The following is a 26228-nucleotide window of genomic DNA, read 5'->3' as shown; positions in this document are numbered from 1 at the left end:
GTAAAATCTGACAACTCCGGTATCATTAATTGTGCGTCTTTACCTCAGACTCTGCTAAAAAAAAAAAAAAAAAAAAAATTTCTCGGCTTGTATAGCTAATGCGCATGCGCGTTGTTGGGTTGATTGACAGGCGATGTCTGTATCTAAAAGGTGATTAGCTAAACGAGCCGGGAAAATTGCGTTTCTTCTCTTTTCTTTCTTTCTTTTCTTTCTTTTATTCTTTTTTTGTTGTTGTTGCGTAATATGAGTTAAAGAAGCACAATTTATGATTCCAGTATTGTCCGATTTTATTGCTGATTTGACTTATGTTCTTTGATCGTAATCCTGACCAACCGTTTTCTGAGATTTCGGTGTTCCCCCATTCAGGTAGATAGGAGCTGCACTGGCATGACTGGAAATAGCCTCCCAGGAGCGTTCCAAAAATGGCCACAAGTGGACTGACTTGCTAGAGGGACTTTGGCTTAGTGCGCTACACTGTTTGTCCCGTCCGGTGTGCCGTACGTGGCCTCGTTCTCGTTGTCAGTCGCTCCTGTAGTGAAGATGGCGGAAGCTCCCGCGCGGCCCAGCCGGTTCTTCTGTCACCGCTGCTCGGAAGAAATCAGCCCGCGCCTCCCGGTAAGACACCGTGGGCTTCACTACACTCGCTTGAAGGCTGAGAATCGGCATTTGTGCGTTTAACGGACCGAACGTGCTCTTTTATCGAGCGTTGTTCCGGTGCCAACGGTGCTGATGGCTAACAGGCTGCTGGTTATGAGATCAGCTCGTTAGTTTTTAGTAATTCATGATGAAATGACTGTATAAGAAGAGGTGTTGATTTTCTATAGTTAAAAGCGGATCAGATGTTGTTTGCTGTCGTCTCGTGTGTTTGTGAGGCGTTTATGGTCTGATGTTGTTGGTTGAAACATGATGCTAGTTGTTAAGAGATCAGCTGGTTAGTTTATATTAACTTGTTATTATACAGTTTATTAAATGATGTCAGACCAATGTATTTTTTTCTGATTTTAATTTGATCATAATGTTAATGGTTGATGTTTCATGAGGTTTTAGTATCTGATCAGTGATTCATGTCAGTTGAGTTGGCTGTAATGGAAGGCCTTATTAAGTGGTTAATTTTTAATTAGTCTAGTTTTACTTACTAATGAATTATATGATGTGAGATTTAAATTGGTGAGATTTTCTATGGTTGGAAGTGGTTGTGTGGTTGTTACTTAAGTTTCATATGGGGTTAGATGTGTGATTTCTTTATGTAGTTTAGCAGTTCAAAACAGTGGTGTAGCCAAGGGTGGGCCAGGCCCACCCAGAATATTAGAGATTATTCTTTGACTTCAAATATACATAGAAGAACTGTTTTAATGTGCCACTTCTCTGTTGTTAAGAAAAATGTTTTAAAAAAATAATTGTTGGGTGAAATTTTGGCCCATGCATTTTTTTTTGATGCCCACCCAAAAGTAATTTCCTGGCTACGCCCTTTGTTCGAAATGGTTGGGTAGCTGGTTGTCATCAAACATTAGCTGTTTAGTTTTCATTAGCCTTATAAAATTGTTTATAAAAGAATGTCAGACTGACATGATGCTTAGGGATGTCATTATCGTTATTTTGGTAATTGAGTAATTGAAATCGAATGATTAATCTGACGATTAATCGAGTGATCGGAACAATTATTTAATTCAGTTTGCATAAAGTTGTTGAAGTGAAGTCACGTTTGGCTAAAATGCCTTCGACTAAGTTTCTATGTGTTTTATGATTGAATAACAACAACAAAACAATTGTGCAAACAATATCTGAAGCCAACAAACACCCAAAGCAGATCTATAATATATATTAAAGTGTATATAATTTAAACTGGCAGAGATTTGCTTGTCCAGGTGTGGCCAACATTTTTTGTTTTTTAAATCAAGATCTACTTTTTTCTTTAGCTAGTTCAGCTGATTAAAAAGCTGAGATTAAAGCGCAAATGCTATGATTTTAATTATATAAATATATACTGGTTTACAGTAGATTAGTGCTCTGCTCTGTCATCTCTTATGGGCCGTTTACATGACAGCATTTTCAACTAAAAACGGAAAACCTTTTATGCGTTTTGGCTGTTCGTTTACACGGCAACGGCGTTTTGGGGCCTGAAAATGCAAACTTTTGAAAACGGGTTTCAAAGTGCACGTTTTTGAAAATGATGCCGTTATCGTCTCCGTGTAAACAAACAAAAACGCGAATTTGTGAAAACGATAACGTCATGCGCACGCGTATTACGTGTTCAGTCTATAGGCATGCGCGCGAGTACTTCAAAACGACATGCGAGACATTCAAAACTACAATGGCTGACTACAGGACTGTTTGTGCTGCTCAAGATTTTGAGTTTATTGACACTTCTCCAGGAATGTAATTGAAATAATAAAGCAACCTCATCGTCCGTCCACACAAAATTGCTCGACGCTTTCGCTATCTTCATTGTTTGTATTCACCGCTCTGGGGGAAGTATGATTATGTGCGCAGTCGCGTAGTGTTTCTTTACAAAGTGACGTCTCCAACTACTGGCCTGACATGCATAATACAGTGTTTTAGTCGTTTTCACGGATCCGTGTGAATGGGGATCCTTTTGACAACGTTGTCGTCTATACGCAAAACTTTTAAAAAATGTAAAGGAAAAACGTTTCCGTATTTAGTACATTGTTGTCGTGTAAACGTACCCTTACATCGTGAATGATTCTCAATGTTTGTGAAGTTTCTAGTGGATGAGTCGGATTTATTTAAAGTATGCATCTCTTCCACAGTAAGATTGCAGCCTTTAGTGGTTTAATAAATCACACTAGGACATGTCACAATTTTAATTTGATTAATTGTCCATTTCAGTGTAGGAGGAGTAAAAGAGCATACGTTCAAAATAAGCCTGTGAGCATTTTAAAGCTGTCGTGTGTCACCAGATAGAGTCCGGTGCTCGGTGCTACAGAAACACTGGTATCGTTATATCTTTTTTATTTTAGTATCGACTTGGTACCGAAATATTGGTAGTTTTGTCAACACTAATCAAACCAATTGTACATACAGTCATAGTGAATAAGACATTTATTTTACCTTGAGCTGCATCTGAAAATGTAGGCCGTTGACTTGCTACCTTGCAGCCTAATCAGTTAATGGCTTAACTGACAGCTGTTTTGAATGAATGGAACTCTTAAGGAAACTGGTCTCCGAACAGTTTGAAAAGCACCTTATTTTCAAATGCTCGATTTTGTGATATTCGTGAATGACATCTTTTTAAACGAGATATCTGCATATTTGCAGATGGTATATAATAGAAGTTTTATTGATATTTGCCTTTTATCATTAGAAAAGTTACTGGGAACTGTTGAGGAGAGACTGTTAGAATACGTGCTTCAGTGGAAGATTTGAGCGTTCCACAGAATGCTAGATCTGCTGAAGTTTTGTGAGGTTTGTTTATTACATCTGTTTAAACGAGATATGTGCATATTTGTAGATGATTAATGATATATCCTTTTATTGATATTTGCCTTTTTATCATTAGACAAGACAGTTAAGGATACAGGGAACTGTTGAGGAGAGAGAGGGAGAATGAAACAGTTGAGCACTTTAACATTATGAGCTCAAACGCATCTGTTGCGGCTCTGATATGCGGACCGTTTAAATGAGACTGTGTTGCACACCGGTCTTATTGTAGTAACACGATGGCATGTAACAACAAAACAAACCGTGACTGGTCGTTTACATATTTCAGACGCTTCACATGCAAGCATGCGATTTTCAGCGCCCTCAAGAAAAAAAATCAGCCAAATAGGAACATTTATTGCCCTATGCCGATAATTAAAAAAGTCAGAACTCGGTGATATATCGGTCGACCACTAGTCTTGATCCTGAGGTCCTCCATCCATCCACACCTTGATTGACCTGGCTGTGTGGCATGGAGCATTGTCCTGCTGGAAAAAAAACAATCCTCAGAGTTGGGGAGCAGAGCAGAGCAGAAGGAAGCAAGTTTTCTTCCAGGATAACCTTGTACGTGGCTTGATTCATGTGTCCTTCACAAAGACGAATCCGCCCGATTCCAGCCTTGCTGAAGCACCCCCAGATCATCACCAACCCTCCACCTGGTTGTCTAATGGTTAGACGGAGACCTGGAGAGTCCTTCAAGCCACAGTGTCTCGCACCCACTGTGAAATTTGGTGGAGGATCGGTGATGATCTGGGGGTGCTTCAGCAAGGCTGGAATTGGGCAGATTCGTCTTTGTGAAGGACGCACACAAGGGTAACGCGAGAGGCAGTTTGAACTCCACTCTCATCAACGTGCAAACCTCAAACTGTTCAGAAGTGAAAATTTTTAGTAAAACGTTTTTTAAATATTGATCTATTTCTTACAAACACCCAGCGTTTTCCTTCAGAATACATTAATTAATAGACCACTGGAATCATATGGATTGTTTTTATGATGGCTATGTTTACTTTTTGGAGCTTCCAAAAATCACCCATTCACTTGCTTTGTATGGACCAACAGAGCTGAAATATTCTTCTAAAAATCTTCATTTGTGTTCTGCTGAAGAAAGAAAGTCTTACACATCTGGTATGGCATGAGGATGAGTAAATCATGAGAGAATTTTCATTTTCGGGTGAACTATCCCTTTAAAACCAGACTCACTTTGAGCTTTGATTGACAGCATACAGACCTGCGGTTTTATTAAGTAAATAAAGTTTTCTGGATTTCCACATTGAGTTTTACCTGTAATAATGGCGATAAACTATCAAATATTTATCCACACTGTGTGGCGGGGCAAGCAAGAGACAGACGCAGTGGATGTGGCGTCAGGCCTCGGAGAGGCATTTATTTAAAATGTCCAAAACAAAGCAGCAGTGATGAGGCTCTTCATTGGGTTTTGGTGAGCCCCATCACGTGCTGCAAAATGGGGAAAAATCACCGCGGGCGATGATGATGCACGGAAGGGGCGACACGTCCCATCACAACTGGTATAATTGTGTGTTTTTAACTAATAAAATCTAAATTTTACCATCTTGTATAGCTAATGTGCATGCACGTTCTTGAGTTGATTGACAGCCGATTTCTGTATCTAAAAGGTGATTGGCTATTTTACCTTTAAAGTGGGACTTTCTGCATTCGTTGACCATTGGCTGCCTTTGGGCATTCCAATTTCTCCCTTTCATTTGAATAGCACACGTGAAGTGCTAAATAGTCTCTGTTTTGACAAGCAGAAATGTTCATGGAACAATGATGTCACTTGACGTCACCAAAGAACAGTCCTTGAAATGGTCTATACTGCAAACAGTTGTGTAGATAAATAGGTTTAGATTGCATTCAATGTTTTTTTTTTTTTGCTGTGTTCAGCAACAAAAAGCTCTACTTCTCTCACACATTTGGAGGCAGCACCAATTGCAAAAGCAAATTGCAGTCTGAACTTACCTTGCTGTGTTCAGTGCATCTGTGAAAACTGGATATAATCTTTTCAAGCGCTGTTGCTGGAGTGCTGTTATGGTTTTTTTTGGTCCTGCTATGTTTTTTCAAATCTAAAGTGAAGTGCTCTCACACAGCTGACACCTTGTCGTTATGTGTTCGCACCCTCGTCCATGGACTGCATCACTTCTGCCTTATTTTTGATTTGTCGATTCGGCAATTTTGCAATTGAGGAATTTTTTTAATCGAGTAGTCAAATTAAATTGAGTAATCGTGAAAGCCCTAATGATGCCCTCTGATTAAAATGTAATCAAATATTAATTATTTGTGTTTTCGTATGTTAGTAGTTTCTTCTGTGCGAGTGATCCAGCTCTGCGCTCTCCTGTAAATACTGGAAATCCTGCTGGACTCGTGCCCACTTGCATGCTCCAGAGATAGCGCACGCAACGCTCTCATGAAACACAGATGCGTGTGTCAGATGAGAAGCATAATTAGCACTTATGAAGCACAGAATGCGAGATGAATGTAATTGAATTTGCTTTAGCGGCCGCCAAAAATTTCTTAAACCCTGTCCATGTTTCTTAAACTATCTCAGTCTCACGTGAAGCCCTGCCCACTGTTAGATAATCCCACACTGCTCACATGTATATTTACATATTGCGATATAAACGATATAGCAAAATCTCTATCGATTGACACGTTATATAATCGCCACAATATATATCGTCATATTGCCCAGCCCTAACATCTGTTTAAACATGATATCCGCATATTTGCCGACGGTATATGATAGAAGTTTTATTGATATTTGCCTTCCTATCATTTGACAGTTAAAAGTTACAGGAAACTGTTGAGATGTTGATAGAATACGTGCTTGAGAGGAAGAAATATTAGCGCTCCACAGGACACTGGATTTGCTCAAGTTTTGTGAGGTTCGTGAATTACATCTGTTTCAACGAGGTGTCCAAATATATATAAACCCCTTCGTTTTTCGCATCAATCTACACTCCATACCCCATAATGGCAAAGCAAAAACCAGATTTCTGATAACTTTTCAAGTTTATTAAAGAGAAAAAACTGAAATATCACTTTGACATAAGTATTCACACCCCTAACTCAGTACTTAGTTGAAGCACCTTTGGCAGCGATTACAGCCTCAAGTCTTTTTGGGTATGATGTGTCAAGCTTTGCATACCTGGATTTGGGGATTTTCTTCTCTGCAGATCCTCTCAAGCTCTGTCAGGTTGGATGGGGACTGTCGGAGGACAGCCATTTTCAGGTCTCTCCAGAGATGTTCGATTGGGTTCAAGCTGGGCCACTCAAGGACATTCACAGAGTTGTCCCTAAGCCACTCTTGGGTCCCTGCCGCTGAAAAACACCCCCACAGCATGATGCTTCCACTACCATGCTTCACTGTTGGGATGGTGTTGGGCAGGTGATGAGCGGTGCCTGGCCAAACAGGTCAATCTTCATTTCATCAGACCAGAGAATCTTGTTTCTCACAGTCTGAGAGTCCTTTAGGTGCTTTTTTACAAATCCAAGAGGGCTTTCATGTGTCTTGCACTGAGGAGAGGCTTCCGTCTGGCCACTCTGCTATAAAGCCCAAATCGGTGGAGTGTTGCAGTGATGGTTGTCCTTCTGCAAGTTTCTCCCATCTCCACACATGATCTCTGGAGCTCAACAAGAGTGACCATCGGGTTCTTGGTCACCTCTCTTACCAAGGCCCTTCTCATCCCGAGTCCTGGTTGGTCCAGACTTCTTCCATTTAAGAATTATGGAGGCCACTGTGCTCTTGGGAACCTTCAACGCAGCTGAAATGTTTTTGTAGCCTACCCCAGATCTGTGCCTCGACACAATCCTGTCTCTGAGCTCTGCAGGCTAATCCTTTGACCTCATTGCTTGGTATTTGCTCTGATATGCATTTTCAGCTGTTGAGACCTTATATAGACATGTGTGTGCCTTTCCAGATCATGTCCAATCAATTGAATTTGCCACAGGTGGACTCCAATCAAAGTGCAGATACATCTCAAAGATGATCCAGAGAAATGGGATGCACCTGAGCTAAATTTCAAGTGTCATAACAAAGGGTCTGATTACATATGTCAATGTGATATTTCAGTTTTTTCTTTTTGATAAATTTGCAAAGTTATCTAAAATCTGGTTTTTGCTTTGTCATTATGGGGTATGGACCGTAGATTGATGTAAAAAAAAAAAAAATAAATAAATAATTTAAAGCATTTTCACATAAGGCTTCAACATAACAAAATGTGAAGAAAATTAAGGTGTCTGAATACTTTATGAATGCACTGTATATATAGTCTGTTGAACTGTAAACTGAAAAAACAACTAGAACACCGCAGGTTGTCCGATTTACTAAATAATATTTGGGATCTACAAAACAAAGTTGTGTTTCTCTTCTAAACTTGTATTATTTGCATTCGAATAATGTAATTCATTAAAATGTGCACTATACTAGATTACATTATGTAGGGTGACTGTGAACCAATCAAGTATATTCAACAACATGGGCGAGGGGATTTGTGCAGGGGATTTGTAGTTTCCTACATGCTTTGCATGGGACTTGGAGAGAGTAAACATGTTGAAATTGTGTTATTTTATGCACTTTTGAGCAAGATGAGAAAAAGGGAGACTTAATAGTGTTTAATGTTGTTTTTTGGGATTTAGAATCGATTCTGTTATGCTGATTGAAGAGTGGACTTTTTGCTTAGGTTGATGATGATGTGTTTGCATACAACATACTGTATGTTGCTTTACTCAGTAAGCAATTACTAAGCTTTTAGCATGCTAATGGGTGCTATTGCCAGCTAAAAGTTAGTTAACTAGCATAACATTACAGCATAGCTAAATCTGTAATGTGACAATTATTATGTAAAACTGAAGAAATTACAAATTTTAGGGGCATATATAAAATCACACCGAGGCTAATTTATTGGGTCATTTAAAAATAACTTTATTCCATAGTTTAAATTATGTGAACAAATTATGTTTTCTGACAAAGATTTAATGAGCTGAACCAAAAAATATGAAAAAATATATATGTTGATGCAGCTTAATTTATTCATGTGAAGCCGATGTACATGATTATTAAAGGAGCAATATGTAACATTGACATCAAGCATTTAAAATGGGTACCGCAGTACAAATTCAAAATATTGGAGAGTTGTCTCCCTGCCGCCTCCTCCCCAGACTCGAAGCTCTCGTGGGTTGCCAGGTTGAGGAGACGCAACAGGAATGAGCAAACTAACAGTGGCATGCGAAGAGCCTTACACTCTAAGTTGATCAGCTAATGTATATGTTTGCAATGTTTTTATTGTTTGCAAATTATAAACCAGCTCATGTGGATTTTTTATAACTCTGTCAATGTTAGCTAGATGTATTGCTGGCTTCCATGGCTGCAGCGTGCTGTGTTTGCCCGCTAACTTGTTTCAAATCTGGCAACCCGGGGTGTCTAAATACTATTGGGAAATGGGCAGTGGGCGGGATCACACAGGCCAAAACACAAAAAGAAATTCCGTCCCAGAACGACCATTTCAAAGTAGAATTTACTGGCTGTAGCATTGTTTTCAGAGAAGCCAGTATTTCAATTTAGCATGTTTCCTAAATCTCTGATAACATATTATGATAATTTTATGCTTTAGTACAGTAAAAATATTACATATTGCTCCTTTAAATCATGTAAATTCAAAGCATTTTTTCCAGTGTAGTAGGTTGAAACTGCCTACATCCACTTTCAGCTTTTCTACCAGTGACTGAACGCATGACCCAGAACACATCACGTCTGTTTTCCTTCTGCCACTTTTACAGCTCTCAGGAAACACGAACGCTGTGGTCTTTCCAAAAGGATCTTCATGTGTTCTTCCTTATGTGAAGTTTCACAGTGTTAACAGGGGAGCAGAACAGAGAATGGGTGCTTTTGACAAAGTTCTTTTGCTGTCTCATCATCATTCAGTCTGTTATTATCCTGCTTTTATTGTGCAGAAACTCTAGAAAAAGCCCAAACAGGATAGAAAATCAGTCACAGTGCTGTGGGTCAACTGGAGGTCATGAATGATACACGCTGCAAAGGTCACAGTGCTGAAATGTGTGCTCAAAGTTGAGAAATAGTGACAACACTCCCTAACTGTGTCAAAATCACTAACACATGGCCTTACGTGGCTTATTGCTTTGTTTTACACATACCGCTAAGGGTACAGTTCTCTGCGATCAACTCTCCGTATGAGTATTTTACTGCACTAAAGTTAATTAAGTCTTTATAACTGAGGTCTGTTGTGATGTCTTTAAAGGACAGTTTGCTGCAATGTCTGCTGAAAATACTTGATAGACCCTGTGCAGTACGCTTTCATATCTTTGGTTATCTGACTTTAAAATGTTGCTGTGATTTTTGTTGCAGGATTACATCTGTCCGCGGTGTGAGTCTGGCTTCATTGAGGAGTTACCTGAAGAGGGAAGGTAAAGTATTGACCTGCTAATCTAGATGAAACTCAATCATTAAAGCCCAAAGTATACTTCGGTCAGACGCAAATGCTGAGCGTCGCATACAGGACTCGTGGCACAAATTTCATCAATAAGCTCAGTGCTTGAGCACTGAGCACGTGTAGCCCGATTTTCCTAACCATGTGTCTTTGGACTGTTCAGAGATGCGCCTGGAATTATTTGCACTAATTAGCGGGTCCACAAGGTGGCAACACTCACATTTGAGCAGTTGTTGACACGAAGAAGCGCTAGAAGATAATTGCCGTTAATCATAAAGAGACAAAGGTTAAAACAACAACAGTGGATGTGCACATCAAGAGCATATGTGTGAGGAGATCAGGAGATACCTGCAATTGTTTAACTCCAGTCTGAAGGAATTTAAAGACATCTTTATGGATCTAAACTAGGAGTCGACCGCCAATCTGATCCAATATTCATCATTTTTCGAATTATCGGAATTGTTATTTTGTCTGATCTGATTGCCGATACATTTTAAAATAAACTCCGTTGGCTCTGATGCCACCGCCTCTCTCCGAAAGGTTACAGCTTGTAGTCTGGCTCAGTGTCCCGCCCACTGTATTATCCGTTTGGCTATATGTCTCGAGTAAATGGCCAATCAACACTGAACGGGGGGAGAGGTGGGAAAGATGAAAGCAGCGAGAGAAAGATGCATCATGAGAGGACGAGTTGTTTTCAGAGGTAAGAATGCAGATACTGAAGTTGCAATAAACATCACAATACTCTATGCCAGCGGTCACCAATTAGCGGGTCCGGACCCCGGATTTGTTCCATTCGGACCGCAAGACATCATGACAGTGGTTGCCCCATCTCAACGTTTCTACACTTTAGGTTAGCAGCGCGACAAAATAATGGAGCTGTGTAGGTAGCAAGCGTTCCAGGGTGTACATAGACTGATCTTTCAGTGCTATATCTTTATTTTTATCTAGCACCGAACACGTATTATTAACGCCCTTTCGCGCTCCGCACGCGTTGCCTCTCTGCCCTGGCCCGCAACATGAGGCATTGCATAGTAGAGCTGCAGACGCGGTTATTTCAACGACAGTGGACCGTAATGGAGAAATACAGTGAGCAGCAAAATAGATGGGCGGCAGAGATAAGGACTGATTTAACAGAGTACTCGCCTGTATGAGTTGGTGTTTTTACATGTTATAGGACTTTATATTGGACTCAAGATGGCGGCGAGTATGGCTTCTGCGTTGCGAGCTCCGAAACAACATTGTATTTTTTTGTTTTTGTTTTTACAATTCTTATTTTTTTGTCTTGGATGTTGTCTGCCTTATTGTCTGTGACAAACAAACCCTTTTGGACATTGGTTCTGCAATTACACACCGTAAACCGGACTTCAAATTCCTTAATGCCTACCCGCTGTTTTCAAACACACCAGCGGAGCCCTTTGTCTGGGCTGCCCGGCCGCAAAAACACAGAAGGAAAGGAGGAAACATAGCTGGCGTTCTCATCAGAGTAAGACGTCGCGCAAATCGACCCCCGCTACCCAGTATTCTACTGGCAAATGTTCAGTCTCTGGACAACAAGCTCTGTAAGCTGAAAGTGCGGATCACTTTCCAACGAGAGACGGGGGACTGCTGCATTATTTGCCTTACAGAAACTTGGATGTCTGCGGAGATTCCAGACTCAGCCATCGAACCCGTGGGGTTCTCCGTGCACCGAGCGGACAGAGCGAAAGACCTCTCAGGTAAAAGCAGAGGTGGTGTTGTATGTTTTATGATCAACAAATCCTGGTGTGATCAGAGGAACGTACATTCTATCAAGTCTTTCTGCTCTCCTGATCTGGAATTTCTCATGTTTCTGTGTCGACCATTCTGGCTACCGAGGGAATTCACAGCGGTCATTATCACAGCTGTGTACATCCCGCCACAAGCCGACACAGACCGGGCACTCAAGGAACTGTACAGGATTATAAGCAAGCAGGAAACCACGCACCCTGAGGCCACGTTCATTGTGACCGGGGACTTTAACAAAAATTTTAAATCAATTGCACCAAAATACCACCAACACATCAGTTTTAACACACGAGGGGACCGGGTTTTGGACCATTGCTACTCTCCCTTCCAGGATGGCTACAAATCCCTCCCCCGCCCACCATTTGACAAATCGGACCACTCTTCCATTCTGCTTCTGCTTCTGCCTGCTTACAGGCAGGCAGAAGCAGGAAGCACCCACCCTCAGAACGATCCAGTGATGGTCGCACCATTCAAAATCTATGCTACAAGACTGTTTTGATCACGTGGACTGGGAGATGTTCCGGTCCGCCTCTGATGACAACATCGAGGTGTACACTGAGAGCGTAACGTGTTTCATCAGAAAGTGTGTAGAGAATATTGTTCCGTCCAAAACGATACGGATCTACCCGAACCAGAAAGCTTGGACTAATAGCGACGTTCGCGCGGCACTTACTGCGCGGACCTCCGCTTTTAATTCCGGGAACGCGGAGGAGCATAAACAAGCCAGTTATGCCCTCCGAAAAACAGAGCAGCAAAACGCCAGTACAGGAACAAGATTGAAGGACAGTTTAACACCACCAGCTCTAGAAGCATGTGGCAGGGAATTAATATCAGCACGGACTTTAAAGGGAATAAAAACTCCGCCGTGAACACCGCTGCCTCTCTCCCGGATGAGCTAAATACTTTTTATGCACAGTTCGAGGGGAAATAACCGCTCCACTGATGATGCCATTGCATCTACAATACACACTGCTCTCTCCCACCTGGAAAAAAAGAACACTTATGTGAGAATGCTGTTTGTAGACTACAGCTCAGCATTCAACACCATAGTGCCCTCCAAGCTAGATGAGAAACTCTGGGCTCTGGGCTTAAACAGCTTGCTGTGCAGCTGGACTTCCTGTCAAGCAGACGCCAGGTGGTTAGAATGGGCAGTAACAACATCTCATCACTGACCCTCAACACTGGAGCCCCGCAGGGCTGTGTTCTTAGCCCACTACTGTATTCCCTGTACACACATGACTGTGTGGCAACACATAGCTCCAATGCCATCATTAAGTTTGCTGATGATACGACGGTGGTAGGTCTGATCACTGACAATGATGAAACAGCCTACAGAGAGGAGGTGCACACACTCTGACACGCTGGTGTCAGGAGCACAACCTCTTCCACAATGTCAGTAAGACAAAGGAGCTTGTGGTGGACTTCAGGAGAAGAGAAAGAGAACACAGCCCCATCACCATCAATGGAGCACCAGTGGAGAGAGTCAGCAGCTTCAAGTTCTCACACGGTTCTACACCAGCACTGTAGAGAGCATCCTGACTGGCTGCATCTCCGCCTGGTACGGCAATAGCACCGCCCACAACCGCAAAGCCATGCGAAGGATGGTGCGAACTGCCAGACACATCATCGGAGCTGAGCTTCCCTCCCTCCAGGACATATACACCAGGCGGTGTGTGAAAAAAGCTCGGAGGATCATCAGAGACTCCAGCCACCCGAGCCATGGTCTGCTCTCACTGCTACCATCAGGCAGGCGGTATCGCAGCATCGGGACCCGCACCAGCCGACTACATGACAGCTTCTTCCCCCAAGCAATCAGACTTTTGAACTCTCACGATCAATATACATCAGCACTGCACTTTATTAATCTTATTATCTCACATTGGACTGTCATAAATTATATTCTCTTAACAACCCACTGGCAACTGACTATCAACTGACAGCCTGAATGTCAATACAGTACAATACAACCTACTGTATATTTTATATATACTATATATACTATTTTGTTTTATTGTATAATGTGTATTCTATATTGTGTGTATTGTGTAATGTACATTGTATGTTATTATTTGTATATTGTGTTATGTGAAAATTGTGTATATTAGATTTTAAATTGTTGTAAATCTGATGTTTATTGTAAATTGGTATATGTCTTATCACTGTCGCGACTGCTATGTTGCTCAGAACTGCACCCAAGAATTTCACACACTATTGCACTTGTGTATATGGTTGTGTGACAATAAAAGTGATTTGATTTGATGATGATAGTGGTAGCTAGCTAACCAAAGTTATGAGGTTTAGCAAACGTAATGTCAACATTGCTAGCGTTAAATCTTTCACCTCCATTGTGAATAAAATCCCGTTGCCCTTTTTGCACTTGAATAAATGGGTTAGCCAGCAAGCTAAAAGAGTGTCAACTCCAATAACGTTGATTCTCGTCTGTTATCACATGTTAATACATAACATTGTTTCATGAAAATTTCATTAAACACATGTTCATAGGCATTTAAAGGACCTTTTGTGTTGGAGTTTGTGTTAGTGTAAATTTTGAAACTGAAATTGTAATTTTCATGCTGAGTGACTCCAGCCAGGTCTCCTGAGCAACCAAATTGGCCCGGTTGCTAGGGAGGGTAGAGTCACATGGGGTAAACTCCTCGTGGTCGCTATAATGTGGTTCATTCTCGGTGGGGCGCGCGGTGAGTTTAGTGTGGTTGCCGCGGTGGATGGCGTGAAGCCTCCACACGTGGTATGTCTCCATGGCAACACGCTCAATAAGTCATGTGATAAGATGCGCGGGTTGACTGTCTCGGACGCGGAGGCAACTGGGATTCGTCCTCCACCACCCGGACTGAGGCGAATGACTATACGACTGCAAGGACTCAAAAGCACATTGGGAATTGGGCATTCCAAATTGGGAGAAAAAGGAAAAAAAAAATTTTTTTTTACTGCAAATGCATATCGGCCATCGGACTCCTTGATTACTAATAATCGTAATCGGTGTCAGCCCTGAAAAAAACATATCAGTCGACCCCTAGTCTAAACTCCTGAAGAGAAATAGTCATGTTGGTCTTATAGCAGTCTTAGCGCACTTGTGGCAACCGCCTGTGTTTGCTAGCATACATGTAGAGTGTACTTTGACAGGCTTGCGTTCGACTGTACGCAGACGCTGAGTGTTCGCATCAAAATCGAAATATACTTTAGGCTTAAGGAATCTGAAAGGCTTTACTGTGATTCTATGGTGCTAACGCTTTATATAATGCCCAAGAAAATATTCTTATGCAGAGATAGTTATATGGTAAGGAATATGATGTACACAAAACTGCAAATAAATGGACACTTTTTTTTTTTTTTTTTTTAACCCAGTAAACCTAACTTTTCCAAGAATTCTGATTTTCCAGTCTTGTAAGCAGTTGCTCTGGTCTGTTTTTTCCCCTTCATTTCCCCAGAGCAGAGAATGGGTCCACATCTACAGCTTCTAATGATCAGAACCATCCCGCATTTGAGGTGAGTGGACTCTGATATCTTTACAAGCAACATCATTACTGTGTTTTAGGGCAGGCGATTTTTTTTTTTTTTTTAAACCGTGTTAAGGGCGGTTATTCAGCATACCTGAATGAGGATACACATGGCATTTTCAAGAATGCCATGTTTAGGAACTACCCATTTAGAATCATTGTGTAATAATTGATTTATTTATATACATTCATGCAGATGCTTTTATGAAAAAACAATTATACTCAGGGTATATATTTTATGGACATTGAATCCATATACTATTATGAACATGTACCATGTATTCTATATTGTTGTTTATAACAAAGTTGAAAAGCTGAGTGTAAAGATTGGTTAATGCATGTTTAGTAGAAGTTGAGATTTGTGCCCTACACTGCTAAGAAAGCACTATTTTTTGCCTAAATAAATTAAATAAATGCACTAACATTTTCAAAAATGCATTTAGTAAATGTTCTTATACAGAGTGACTTTTAAAATTTTTGTGAATAAAATACCAAAAGCAGTTTATTGTGCAACCAAAATCCCAATAATAACCAGACAAACTGAAATTTGGTGCATAATGCAGGACTTTTAACTATTAACAAGCCTGAAATAAACCTTTTATTTTGCAATGGAGACTTGGCTGCGTTACAGTGCTCTATGTGCAAGTATTTACCAAATGAAGCTTTTCATAGCCTATATTTTCACCAGATGAAATGTTTGTTTATATATATATATATATATATATACACTATATTGCCAAAAGTATTCGCTCACCTGCCTTTAGAGGCATATGAACTTAAGTGACATCCCATTCTTAATCCATAGGGTTTAATATGACGTCGGCCCACCCTTTGCAGCTATAACAGCTTCAACTATTCTGGGAAGGCTTTCCACAAGGTTTAGGAGTGTGTTTATGGGAATTTTTGACCATTCTTCCAGAAGCGCATTTGTGAGGTCAGACACTGATGTTGGACGAGAAGGCCTGGCTCGCAGTCTTCGCTCTAATTCATCCCAAAGGGGCTCTATCGGTTTGAGGTCAGGACTCTGTGCAGGCCAGTCAAGTTCTTCCACACCAAACTCGCTCATCCATGTCTTTATGGACCTTGCTTTGTGCACTGGTGCGCAGTCATGTTGGAACAGGAAGGGGCCATCCCCAAACTGTTCCCACAAAGTTGGGAGCATGGAATTGTCCAAAATCTCTTGGTATGCTGAAGCATTCAAAGTTCCTTTCACTGGAACTAAGGGGCCAAGCCCAGCTCCTGAAAAACAACCCCACACCATAATCCCCCTCCACCAAACTTCACAGTTGGCACAATGCAGTCAGACAAGTACCGTTCTCCTGGCAACCGCCAAACCCAGACTCGTCCATCAGATTGCCAGATGGAGAAGCGTGATTCGTCACTCCAGAGAACGCGTCTCCACTGCTCTAGAGTCCAGTGGCAGCGTGCTTTACACCACTGCATCCGACACTTTGCATTGCACTTGGTGATGTATGGCTTGGATGCAGCTGCTCGGCCATGGAAACCCATTCCATGAAGCTCTCTACACACTGTTCTTGAGCTAATCTGAAGGCCACATGAACTTTGGAGGTCTGTAGCGATTGACTCTGCAGAAAGTTGGCAACCTCTGCGCACTATGCGCCTCGGCATCCGCTGACCCCGCTCTGTCATTTTACGTGGCCTACCACTTCGTGGCTGAGTTGCTGTCATTCCCAATCGCTTCCACTTCCAGACAGTTGACTGTGGAATATTTAGTAGCGAGGAAATTTCACGACTGGACTTGTTGCACAGGTGGCATCCTATCACAGTACCACGCTGGAATTCACTGAGCTCCTGAGAGCGGCCCATTCTTTCACAAATGTTTGTAGAAGCAGTCTGGAAGTGATTGGAACACCTGAATTCAATTATTTGGATGGGTGAGCGAATACTTTTGGCAATATAGTGTGTGTGTGTATATATATATATATATATATATACACATGAAACTGTATTTCACCAGATGAGGTTTATTAATAATGAATAAAAAAACTAGGAATTAAAAAAAGAAAAAAATATCGGCATAGATTTTTTTTGCAGATAACCGATGCTTCCAAAAAGTAACTATCGGCACCGATTAATCGGTAAAACAGATATATCGGTGGTCTTCTACTGCTAACATCTTATTTTGTGTTCCATGGAAGAAAGTCATACAGGTTTGGAACAATGTGCGAGTGAGTTTTCATATTTAGGGTAACCTATCCCTTTAAGAACTTTCTGTGCATAAAGCCCATTGCATGTTAAAAGCTCATCAAAGCATTGCCTGCTCTCCTCCGACAGAATGTGGACCAGCATTTGTTTACGTTTCCACATGGTTACGGGCAGTTCGCTCTGGGGATCTTTGATGAGGGCTTTGACTTCAGGGCGGGTTTGCCCATGGAGGATAACCGTGACGCAGAGAACCGCAGAGAACAGGAAATTGCCTCGCGGCAACGGTACGGGGCGAGACAGCCGCGAGGACGCCACATTCCCCGAAGACAAGGGGCACGGCATGAGGGTGTGCCAACCTTAGAGGGGTAAGAATACAACATTTGGCACTGTGGCATCACAGAATGACTTTGTACTATAGATTCATTCCGTCTGTTTTGCATTTTGATTTTGCTAATTATATTTCTCATATGATAAAACAAGTCTCTCTATTCGGGGTTTCCACAGTCTTTGAAAACCATGAAATATCAGGGAATTTTTAAATTGTGATTTACAGCCCTGGAGAAGTCTAGGGACTTCTGGGTGCTATTGCTAGCTAAAAGTTAGCTAACTAGCCCTGGAAGTGGGGTCCAAAGGTCTGAGAACAGTCGTGAAACTTGTACTGTTTTGTGCTTTTTAATTTACTAATAATGTTTCCATTATAAATTATATTATCAGCATAACAGTTTACAATTTTACAATAACCAGAGTATTTATGCCCCCCTTTGTCATCATGCACTCAATTTGGCATGGACTTCACAAGTTTGTGAAAATTTAACAAATAAGCTAACATGGTTAATGTCACATTTGCTTATTTGATTAGTGACCTAGAAATAGTGCAACATCTTAAATATTTTTAAATTATTTAATATCATGAAAAATAATTGATTTTTTTTTAAATATTAAAAATGTCACCAAAATGAACGTATTGCACTGACTGAAAAGCTACATGTGTCGCTTATTATTAATAGTGTACTTTTGGACTCTTTTAAAAAAAATCAAGATTTTTTTTTTATGTGAAATAAATAAAGAAGCATTTCTGGTTTCAACATTATTTGTACTTCAGACCTTTGTTTTGTTGCACAAGAAAAACTAGCTTCATACCATGTCACCCACATTGGGTTTTCTTCCACTGAAAATGTGTAAAATTTAAAATGGCTCACATGGAGCCACATTGAGAGCCCCATATCTCTGGGATTTTAACCATATAGAGCCAAACCAATGAAGACATGAAAAGGAAAGGTTTTTCTGAACTAAGATCTAAAAGGATATCAAGATATCTTTAATGCTTCTGGAGTAATAGGCACTCCTGTAACACAAAAAAGATGTTTATTCCACATTTTTGAACTCACACCATTGGCATATAATGCAACAAGGGATGCTGAAGTCAACTGATTTTAGTAATAGACCTACATATCTCTGCGTAAAAATAATACTAATGATGCTGCCACCTTTCTAAGGTTATTTTTTGAGCTATAGTTATTCTGTCAAATCAAAGGCGAAAAATTGTCATTTGACCCCCCTCTTCAAAATAATGGATTACTATGTAAAAATTGATCCATTGCATTTAATATTTTGGCTTTCATCATCATTTATGTTTATCTTTCTTCAATAGTAGTGTTAACTAAATCTAAAATTTCAACTTTCTGAAATTTTGTTGATTTGACATCGAATATCCTGTAGATATTGAATCCCACACTGTAAAAAAAAAAATGTAAAAAGGATGATTTTACTTTGTAATTAATGATAAAAATGTGTATCATGTTTAACAGGAGAGTACATTTACTTTTTATCGTAAACTATTACAGTAATTAACAATAGTCGGGCGTTCCCAGGAGTCTCTGCATGACCCATCACATTTCATTCTATTTTATTGGAATATTTAAATTTCTTCTTATTCATCAGTTATGTACATTGGGGTGTTCTATGTTATATTTCATGTAGTTTAGTTAATGTTTATTGCATTATTTTACTGTCACATGTGTTACCCTGATGGTGTTTGTGTGAGTGACACTGTGCACTGTCTCTACGTGTTTATTAATTATTGCTACTGGAAGTGTCACTCTTAATGAACCAAGTCATTGTGCATCCTTTTATATTTACTACGGTGATTAACGGTACATTTTAAAGTGAAAAGCAGACTTTTATAGTTCCAGAAGTTTAGTATAGCAAGTTTATATCATTTAATAATATAACGGTAGTGAACCGTAAAGTATACAGGCATCAAAATTACATCCATAAAACCTGAAACATGATCATCGTATTTTTCACTCTGTGGCTGTTTATTGTATTTAATATCTAAAAGCTTTTTAATTATTGTAGACTGATAAAAAATGGATACCACTCTAAAATGTGTGACTGATTAAAATGCTGTTTTTTTCCACAGAATAATTCAGCAGTTAGTTAACGGAATCATCGCTCCGACAGCTATGCCAAACATGGGAATTGGGCCATGGTGAGTTACTCATGAGATTATTTTCCTCTCTTCACGACATTCCTCAGTCTATGAGAAAGCACAGCTGATGACTGTATAATGCTGCTCTCTCTTGCAGGGGAATGCTGCATTCAAACCCAATGGACTATGCATGGGGTGCTAATGGATTAGACGCCATCATAACACAGGTAATACACACCACATGCTGTCTTTCTCAGGGTTATGATGCTTTAAAGCAGACACACATCAGTGCCGGAAAGGTTTGCGGTTAGGATCTAAAAATAGCTGCTGTGAATAGTTCAGATATTTGTGTGGTTGTATTAAGCTCTGATATTTTAAGAAATGTTATAAAAGTAACCATATTACAGTTACAAAACTAATAGCCCTGCCTCTAAAATCAGATTAGATGAGTCACATTTGAAGTGGTTGTAAAATAGCTTACAGTTGTGCTCAAGTTTGCATACCTTGGCAGAAATTGTGAAATTTTGGCATTGATTTTGAAAATATGACTGATCGTGCAAAAAAAATGTCTTTTTTTTTTTTTTTTTAAGGATAATGATCATATGAAGCCATTTATTATCACATAGTTGTTTGGCTCCTTTTTAAATCATAATGATAACAGAAATCACCCAAATGGCCCTGACCAAAAGTTTACATACCCTTGAATGTTTGGCCTTGTTACAGACACACAAGGTGACACACACAGGTTTAAATGGCATTAAAGGTTAATTTCCCACACCTGTCTTTTTAAATTGCAATTAGTGTCTGTGTATAAATAGTCAATGAGTGTGTTAGCTCTCACGTGGATGCACTGAGCAGGCTAGATACTGAGCCATGGGGAGCAGAAAAGAACTGTCAAAAGACCTGCGTAACAAGGTAATGGAACTTTATAAAGATGGAAAAGGAGATAAAAAGATATCCAAAGCCTTGAAAATGCCAGTCAGTACTGCTCAATCACTTATTAAGAAGTGGAAAATTCAGGGATCTCTTGATACCAAGCCAAGGTCAGGTAGACCAAGAAAGATTTCAGCCACAACTGCCAGAAGAATTGTTCGAGATACAAAGAAAAACCCACAGGTAACCTCAGGAGAAATACAGGCTGCTCTGGAAACAGACGGTGTGGTTGTTTCAAGAAGCACAATATGATGATACTTGAACAAAAATGAGCTGCATGGTCGAACTGCCAGAAAGAAGCCTTTACTGCGCCAATGCCACAAAAAAGCCCGGTTACAATATGCCTGACAACACTTTGACACGCCTCACAGCTTCTGGCACACTGTAATTTGGAGTGACGAGACCAAAATAGAGCTTTATGGTCACAACCATAAGCGCAATGTTTGGAGAGGGGTCAACAAGGCCTATAGTGAAAAGAATACCATCCCCACTGTGAAGCATGGTGGTGCTCACTGATGTTTTGGGGGTGTGTGAGCTCTAAAGGCACGGGGAATCTTGTGAAAATTGATGGCAAGATGAATGCAGCATGTTATCAGAAAATACTGGCAGACAATTTGCATTCTTCTGCATGAAAGCTGTGCATGGGATGCTCTTGGACTTTCCAGCATGACAATGACCCTAAGCACAAGGCCATGTTGACCCTCCAGTGGTTACAGCAGAAAAAGGTGAAGGTTCTGGAGTGGCCATCACAGTCTCCTGACCTTAATATCATCGAGCCACTCTGGGGAGATCTCAAACGTGCGGTTCATGCAAGACGACCAAAGACTTTGCATGACCTGGAGGCATTTTGCCAAGACGAATGGGCAGCTATACCACCTGCAAGAATTTGGGGCCTCATAGACAACTATTACAAAAGACTGCACGCTGCCATTGATGCTAAAGGGGGCAATACACAGTATTAAGAACTAAGGGTATGCAGACTTTTGAACAGGGGTCATTTCATTTTTTTCTTTGTTGCCATGTTATGTTTTATGATTGTGCCATTCTGTTATAACCTACAGTTGAATATGAATCCCATAAGAAATAAAAGAAATGTGTTTTGCCTGCTCACTCATGTTTTCTTTAAAAATGGTCCAATTCTCCAAGGGTTTGAAAATGTTTGAGCACAACTGTATATACACACACACACCTGTGGCCACATGTCAGTTGAATTCAACATCAATACACCAGCCATAAACCGCCTGCTTTCAGGAAATTCAACCATTTTTTTTTGGTGGAAAATTTAACTGAGCATTATTACTTGTTTGTCTCTGTCTTCCTGTAGTTATTAAATCAGTTTGAAAATACGGGTCCCCCTCCAGCAGACAAAGAGAAGATCAAGAGTCTCCCGACAGTCCAGATCACAGAGGAGCACGTGGGTAAGAACACACAAGACCAAACAGATCTCTCAGACTACTGCAGCATATTCTGACCTGCAGAATCCATGTTTATGTATGCCTATACAATAAGAGATGGCAGTGTACGGGTTTATTAAACAAGTTTACAGTGCTAAACCTTATCTGATACTATTTTAGTGCACTTTCGTAGTATGATTAATACTCTTTTAATAGTTCAGTATATTATACAACAGTCATTTCCATACCTCACATGTATTCTGTACGTTAACAGATCGATGCCTGATTTTACTTGATTAATTTTTCTGGTTTTACTTTTATTTCAGGTCTTTAGTGTGTGGTGTTTTTTTTTTTTTTTTTTTTTTAATAAACAAAAAAAGGGGGGAAAGTATAGATTATAAAATCTGCCATCATTATGGTTATTGGCCATAACCTGGCCCACACAATGTCAGCAGGTTCCATCTAAATAAATAAAATAATAATAAGCGTCAATCTAAATCCGTTTCTATATTGATACATACATTGCTAACACGGTTTGCACTCACCATCAATATTATGCTCCTGTTTTTTGTAATACAGTGATGAACCATTATGAGTTTGATTGCGATATGTAACGTGTTTGTTTGTCATTCAGGTGCCGGTCTGGAGTGTCCTGTTTGTAAAGAAGACTACAGCTCAGGAGAGAACGTTAGACAGCTTCCCTGCAATCATCTCTTTCATAATGACTGTATAGTTCCCTGGCTCGAGCAGGTGCCACTTCTAGATTCTCTTTTATTTCATTCCTCCAAACCTGCAAACGTCTGACATCATTATTTTGCTGTTAATTAGTCATTCCAACAAGGTCCACTTCAATTTGTAGTTGTGACATTTTCATTAGTTAACTTTGCAAATTGAATTCTGCGGACGCCTGAGAAATGGCACGTTTGGGTCAATCCTGTTATTTAGAACATTTCAAACTCTTTGTCTTGCACAAAATGAATATGTTTGTGTTGTATTAGGAAGTATATTTCTGTAAAAGAATATACTTTCAGAAATATGCTTTGGTCAAGCTCAGGCACTTAAGCTTTATTTATTATTATTGTTATTATTGTTTACACAATGGCAAGAAAAATAACAAGATGAAACCTGCTACTTAATTTTACATCATTACATTTATTTATACGTTTGTTTTAAAATCCTTGAAACCTTTAAACTTTGTTTATTTCCAGGTTTCAAGGGACAGTTCACCCACAATTGAAAATTCTGTCATTTACTCACCCTCATGTTGTTCCAACCCCATGTGACATTCTTTCTTCAGTGAAAGTTTTTCCCTTTTAAATTAGATTTTAAATGCTAGATTTCCAGTGTGGTCTCAGACTTTTGGATATGACTCAAGTCTACAGATACAAGTAACGTGTGTGTGTTTGTTTTTGTGTTTCTCCAATTCCCAGCATGACACGTGTCCAGTGTGCAGGAAGAGTTTGAGTGGGCAGAACACAGCCACAGATCCACCTGGCCTATCAGGGATGAATTTCTCCCCCTCGTCCTCCTCCTCTTCCTCCTCCAGCTCTCCAAACAACGAGAACGCCACCAACAACTCGTAAGACCTCAGCGCACATCCAGATCACATGAACACAACATCATCTCAGCTCGACAGTGCTGGCCTGGCCAACAAACCACACCTTTACCTTCCACTGATAACGAGGCCGAGCGGCACTGAACTGAGAACGTGTGGAACCAGGGTTGCAGATAAACCTCTGAACCCGAACATCACTAATATGCATTTTACAAGCCCTGGAACGGCGGAAACAAAGAGGACAACCAAAACACAGAAGAGAAAATACACTCTTATATTCCTTCTAACAGCATTTTGTTTCTTTTTTTAAAAACTGTTGAACTCAAGAACGATCATTCCTCAAGAATTCAGTGCACACAGCTGGCGGACAGCAGCACCTGTCCACGTGATGTGGTTTTAATCAGCAGAACGCACAAGAAAAGCGAGACCAAGAGGAAGAGGAGGTTGCGTGATGCGGATGACAGTGACAGATACGAAGACTCATGGAGTTGAACTGCATTTTACAAGCAGATTTTGTGTCTCAGAAGAGAGGCGCATTAAAAATAAGAACCTTTTCTTTTTATCATTTGATTTTTATTTTACAGATAAAAGTGGCTAATGTGAACCTGCATATGAGTGAATTTCACGAAACCAGTCAAGAACAGGTCAAATTTCACCCCAAAATCAAAAGAAAGGAATACAAAATTATATTTAGCTTGAAGAATATGAAGGCAATTTTTAAGAACATTAAGATGATTTTCATGACAATATAGCACATTTACACAAATTTACAAATTCCATTACCGTAAAAGAATCATGCACATTAATGATTATTATTACAAAATGTATACTTTGTGGAAGTATTTGTTGTAATGCCGTTAAAGGGATAGTTCACCCAAACATGACAGCTCTGTAAGTCCTCACAATACAGCTGAATGGTGACCAGAACTTTGAAGCTCCAAAAAGCACATAAAGTTAGCATAAAATAACCCATACGGCTCCAGTTGTTAAATGCATATCTTCAGAAGCGAGATAAGTGGGTGAGAAACAAATCAATATTTAAGTCCTTTTTTACTTTCAATCTCCATTTTCGCTTGAATTTCGTTCTTCTAATTCTAACTTCTTTAATTCTTTTGTTTTTGCCGATTCGCATTCTCCATGCATGTCGCCACCTACTGGGCAGGAAGCAGAATTTATAGTAAAAAGGACTTGCATATTGATCTGTTTCTCTACCACACCTATCATATCGCTTCTGAAGATATAGATTTAAACACTGGAGTCTTATGAATCACTTTTATGCAGCCTTTATGTCCTTTTTGGAGCTTCAAAGATTTGGTACCCATTCACTTGCATTGTATGGACCTACAGAGCTGAGATATTCTTCTAAATATCTTTGTTTGTATTCAGCCGAAGGAAGAAAGTCATACACATCTGAGATGGCATGAGGGTGAGTAAATGAAAGAATTTTCATTTTTGGGTGAACTATCCCTTTATGCTTATTTAAATAAAATTGTATTACAGTTTTCTATTTCTACTGTTGTACAATAAGTACTGTATCACAGTAACAAGTATCGCCATTGAGAACAAAGGGAAACTTAAAAGCAAAATGCATTACGGTAATTAGATTTGTATTTATGTTACAATTAAAAATGTGTTTAGTTGTCAAACAAAGTGCTCTAAATAGGCTTCATTTTCTTTATGCCAAAAATAACAAATACATTTTTTTTTTTTTTTTTGTTGTTAGGTTTGGGTTTGATTTTGGTGAAATGTGACCTGGACATGTCATATTTATTGAAAAACATAAAAAAGAAAAAAAGAATTGCATAATTTTGTGTAAAGCCAACTAATCCAATAATATCTTACCGAGGAAAACACTGACTGTACTGTTGGTTTCTCTCCCCAATATTCATTTGCACTGTATTCATTTTTTTTTTCACAAAGGTTATTAGATCATTGAGCAAACTGAAATATGTGAATGACTTTGGCAACATTTGATATGATTTTTTTTTTTTACATCTAGTGTCATCCTTACAACTTTTGTCACAGAGGAAACCCTGCATGTTTGGACTTCTTTACAAACACCACCCAATAACACAATCTCTGTTTCTTTCTTTTTTTTAATCTCTCTCGTCCACACTCATTCAGTGACTTTCAGTTCAAGGTGGCTTATTATTTTAACTTATTTTAAGTTAAATGATTTGTTTTTGTAAATCATAATAAAATCAGATGAATGTACCCTGCTGATGATGAAATGTTTTATCAAAACTGTCATTGGTCTCTTCACATATCACAAACACAAAATAATCATTAGTTTAAGGGTTTGTTATTTGCTTTTACCCCAAAAACATATTCTCAAAGCACTGCAAATCACAGTACTGACCCAGGATATCTGTTTGATGACATAATAGTACTAGGTACAGAATAATTATTTTATAAAGTGAGTAGAATGCGGCTTGTCACACGATTTCAACATGCCAATCTTGCATGTCTTAAGTGGCAGTGAATGTTTTCCAAAGGCCTTCTGTGACAACTGCCCTACCCTGCTTATAGTATAGTCCATCTCTGCTTATATGGTCTCTGTCTGCTTTTATA

At 39.7% G+C, this 26228-nt stretch overlaps 1 protein-coding gene across 1 annotated transcript; it reads left to right on the top strand.

Annotated features, from left to right (window-relative positions):
• Positions 1 to 446: 446 nt before the first annotated feature.
• LOC127440686 (E3 ubiquitin-protein ligase RNF126-like) lies at positions 447 to 25901 on the top strand. The gene is made up of 9 exons (XM_051697430.1): positions 447 to 615; positions 9818 to 9876; positions 15110 to 15167; positions 17474 to 17709; positions 19767 to 19835; positions 19933 to 20002; positions 22033 to 22126; positions 22737 to 22852; positions 23533 to 25901. The coding sequence occupies exons 1-9, from the start codon at positions 541 to 543 to the stop codon at positions 23683 to 23685; spliced, it is 930 nt and encodes a 309-aa protein (XP_051553390.1). The 5' UTR covers positions 447 to 540; the 3' UTR covers positions 23686 to 25901.
• Positions 25902 to 26228: the final 327 nt, after the last annotated feature.

This window comes from Myxocyprinus asiaticus, chromosome 5 (genome assembly GCF_019703515.2).
Source record: "Myxocyprinus asiaticus isolate MX2 ecotype Aquarium Trade chromosome 5, UBuf_Myxa_2, whole genome shotgun sequence".
NCBI lineage: Eukaryota > Metazoa > Chordata > Actinopteri > Cypriniformes > Catostomidae > Myxocyprinus > Myxocyprinus asiaticus.
The sequence above is the reverse complement of the archived record's forward strand: the minus strand, read 5'-3'. Positions and strand labels throughout refer to the sequence as shown.

Coding starts and splice junctions, on each gene's coding strand:
- LOC127440686 (XM_051697430.1), top strand. CDS start 541: ATGGCGGAAGCTCCCGCGCGGCCCAGCCGGTTCTTCTGTCACCGCTGC. Junction 15,168..17,473: donor AGAACCATCCCGCATTTGAG/GTGAGTGGACTC, acceptor CTCCTCCGACAG/AATGTGGACCAGCATTTGTT. Junction 22,127..22,736: donor GATCACAGAGGAGCACGTGG/GTAAGAACACAC, acceptor TTTGTCATTCAG/GTGCCGGTCTGGAGTGTCCT.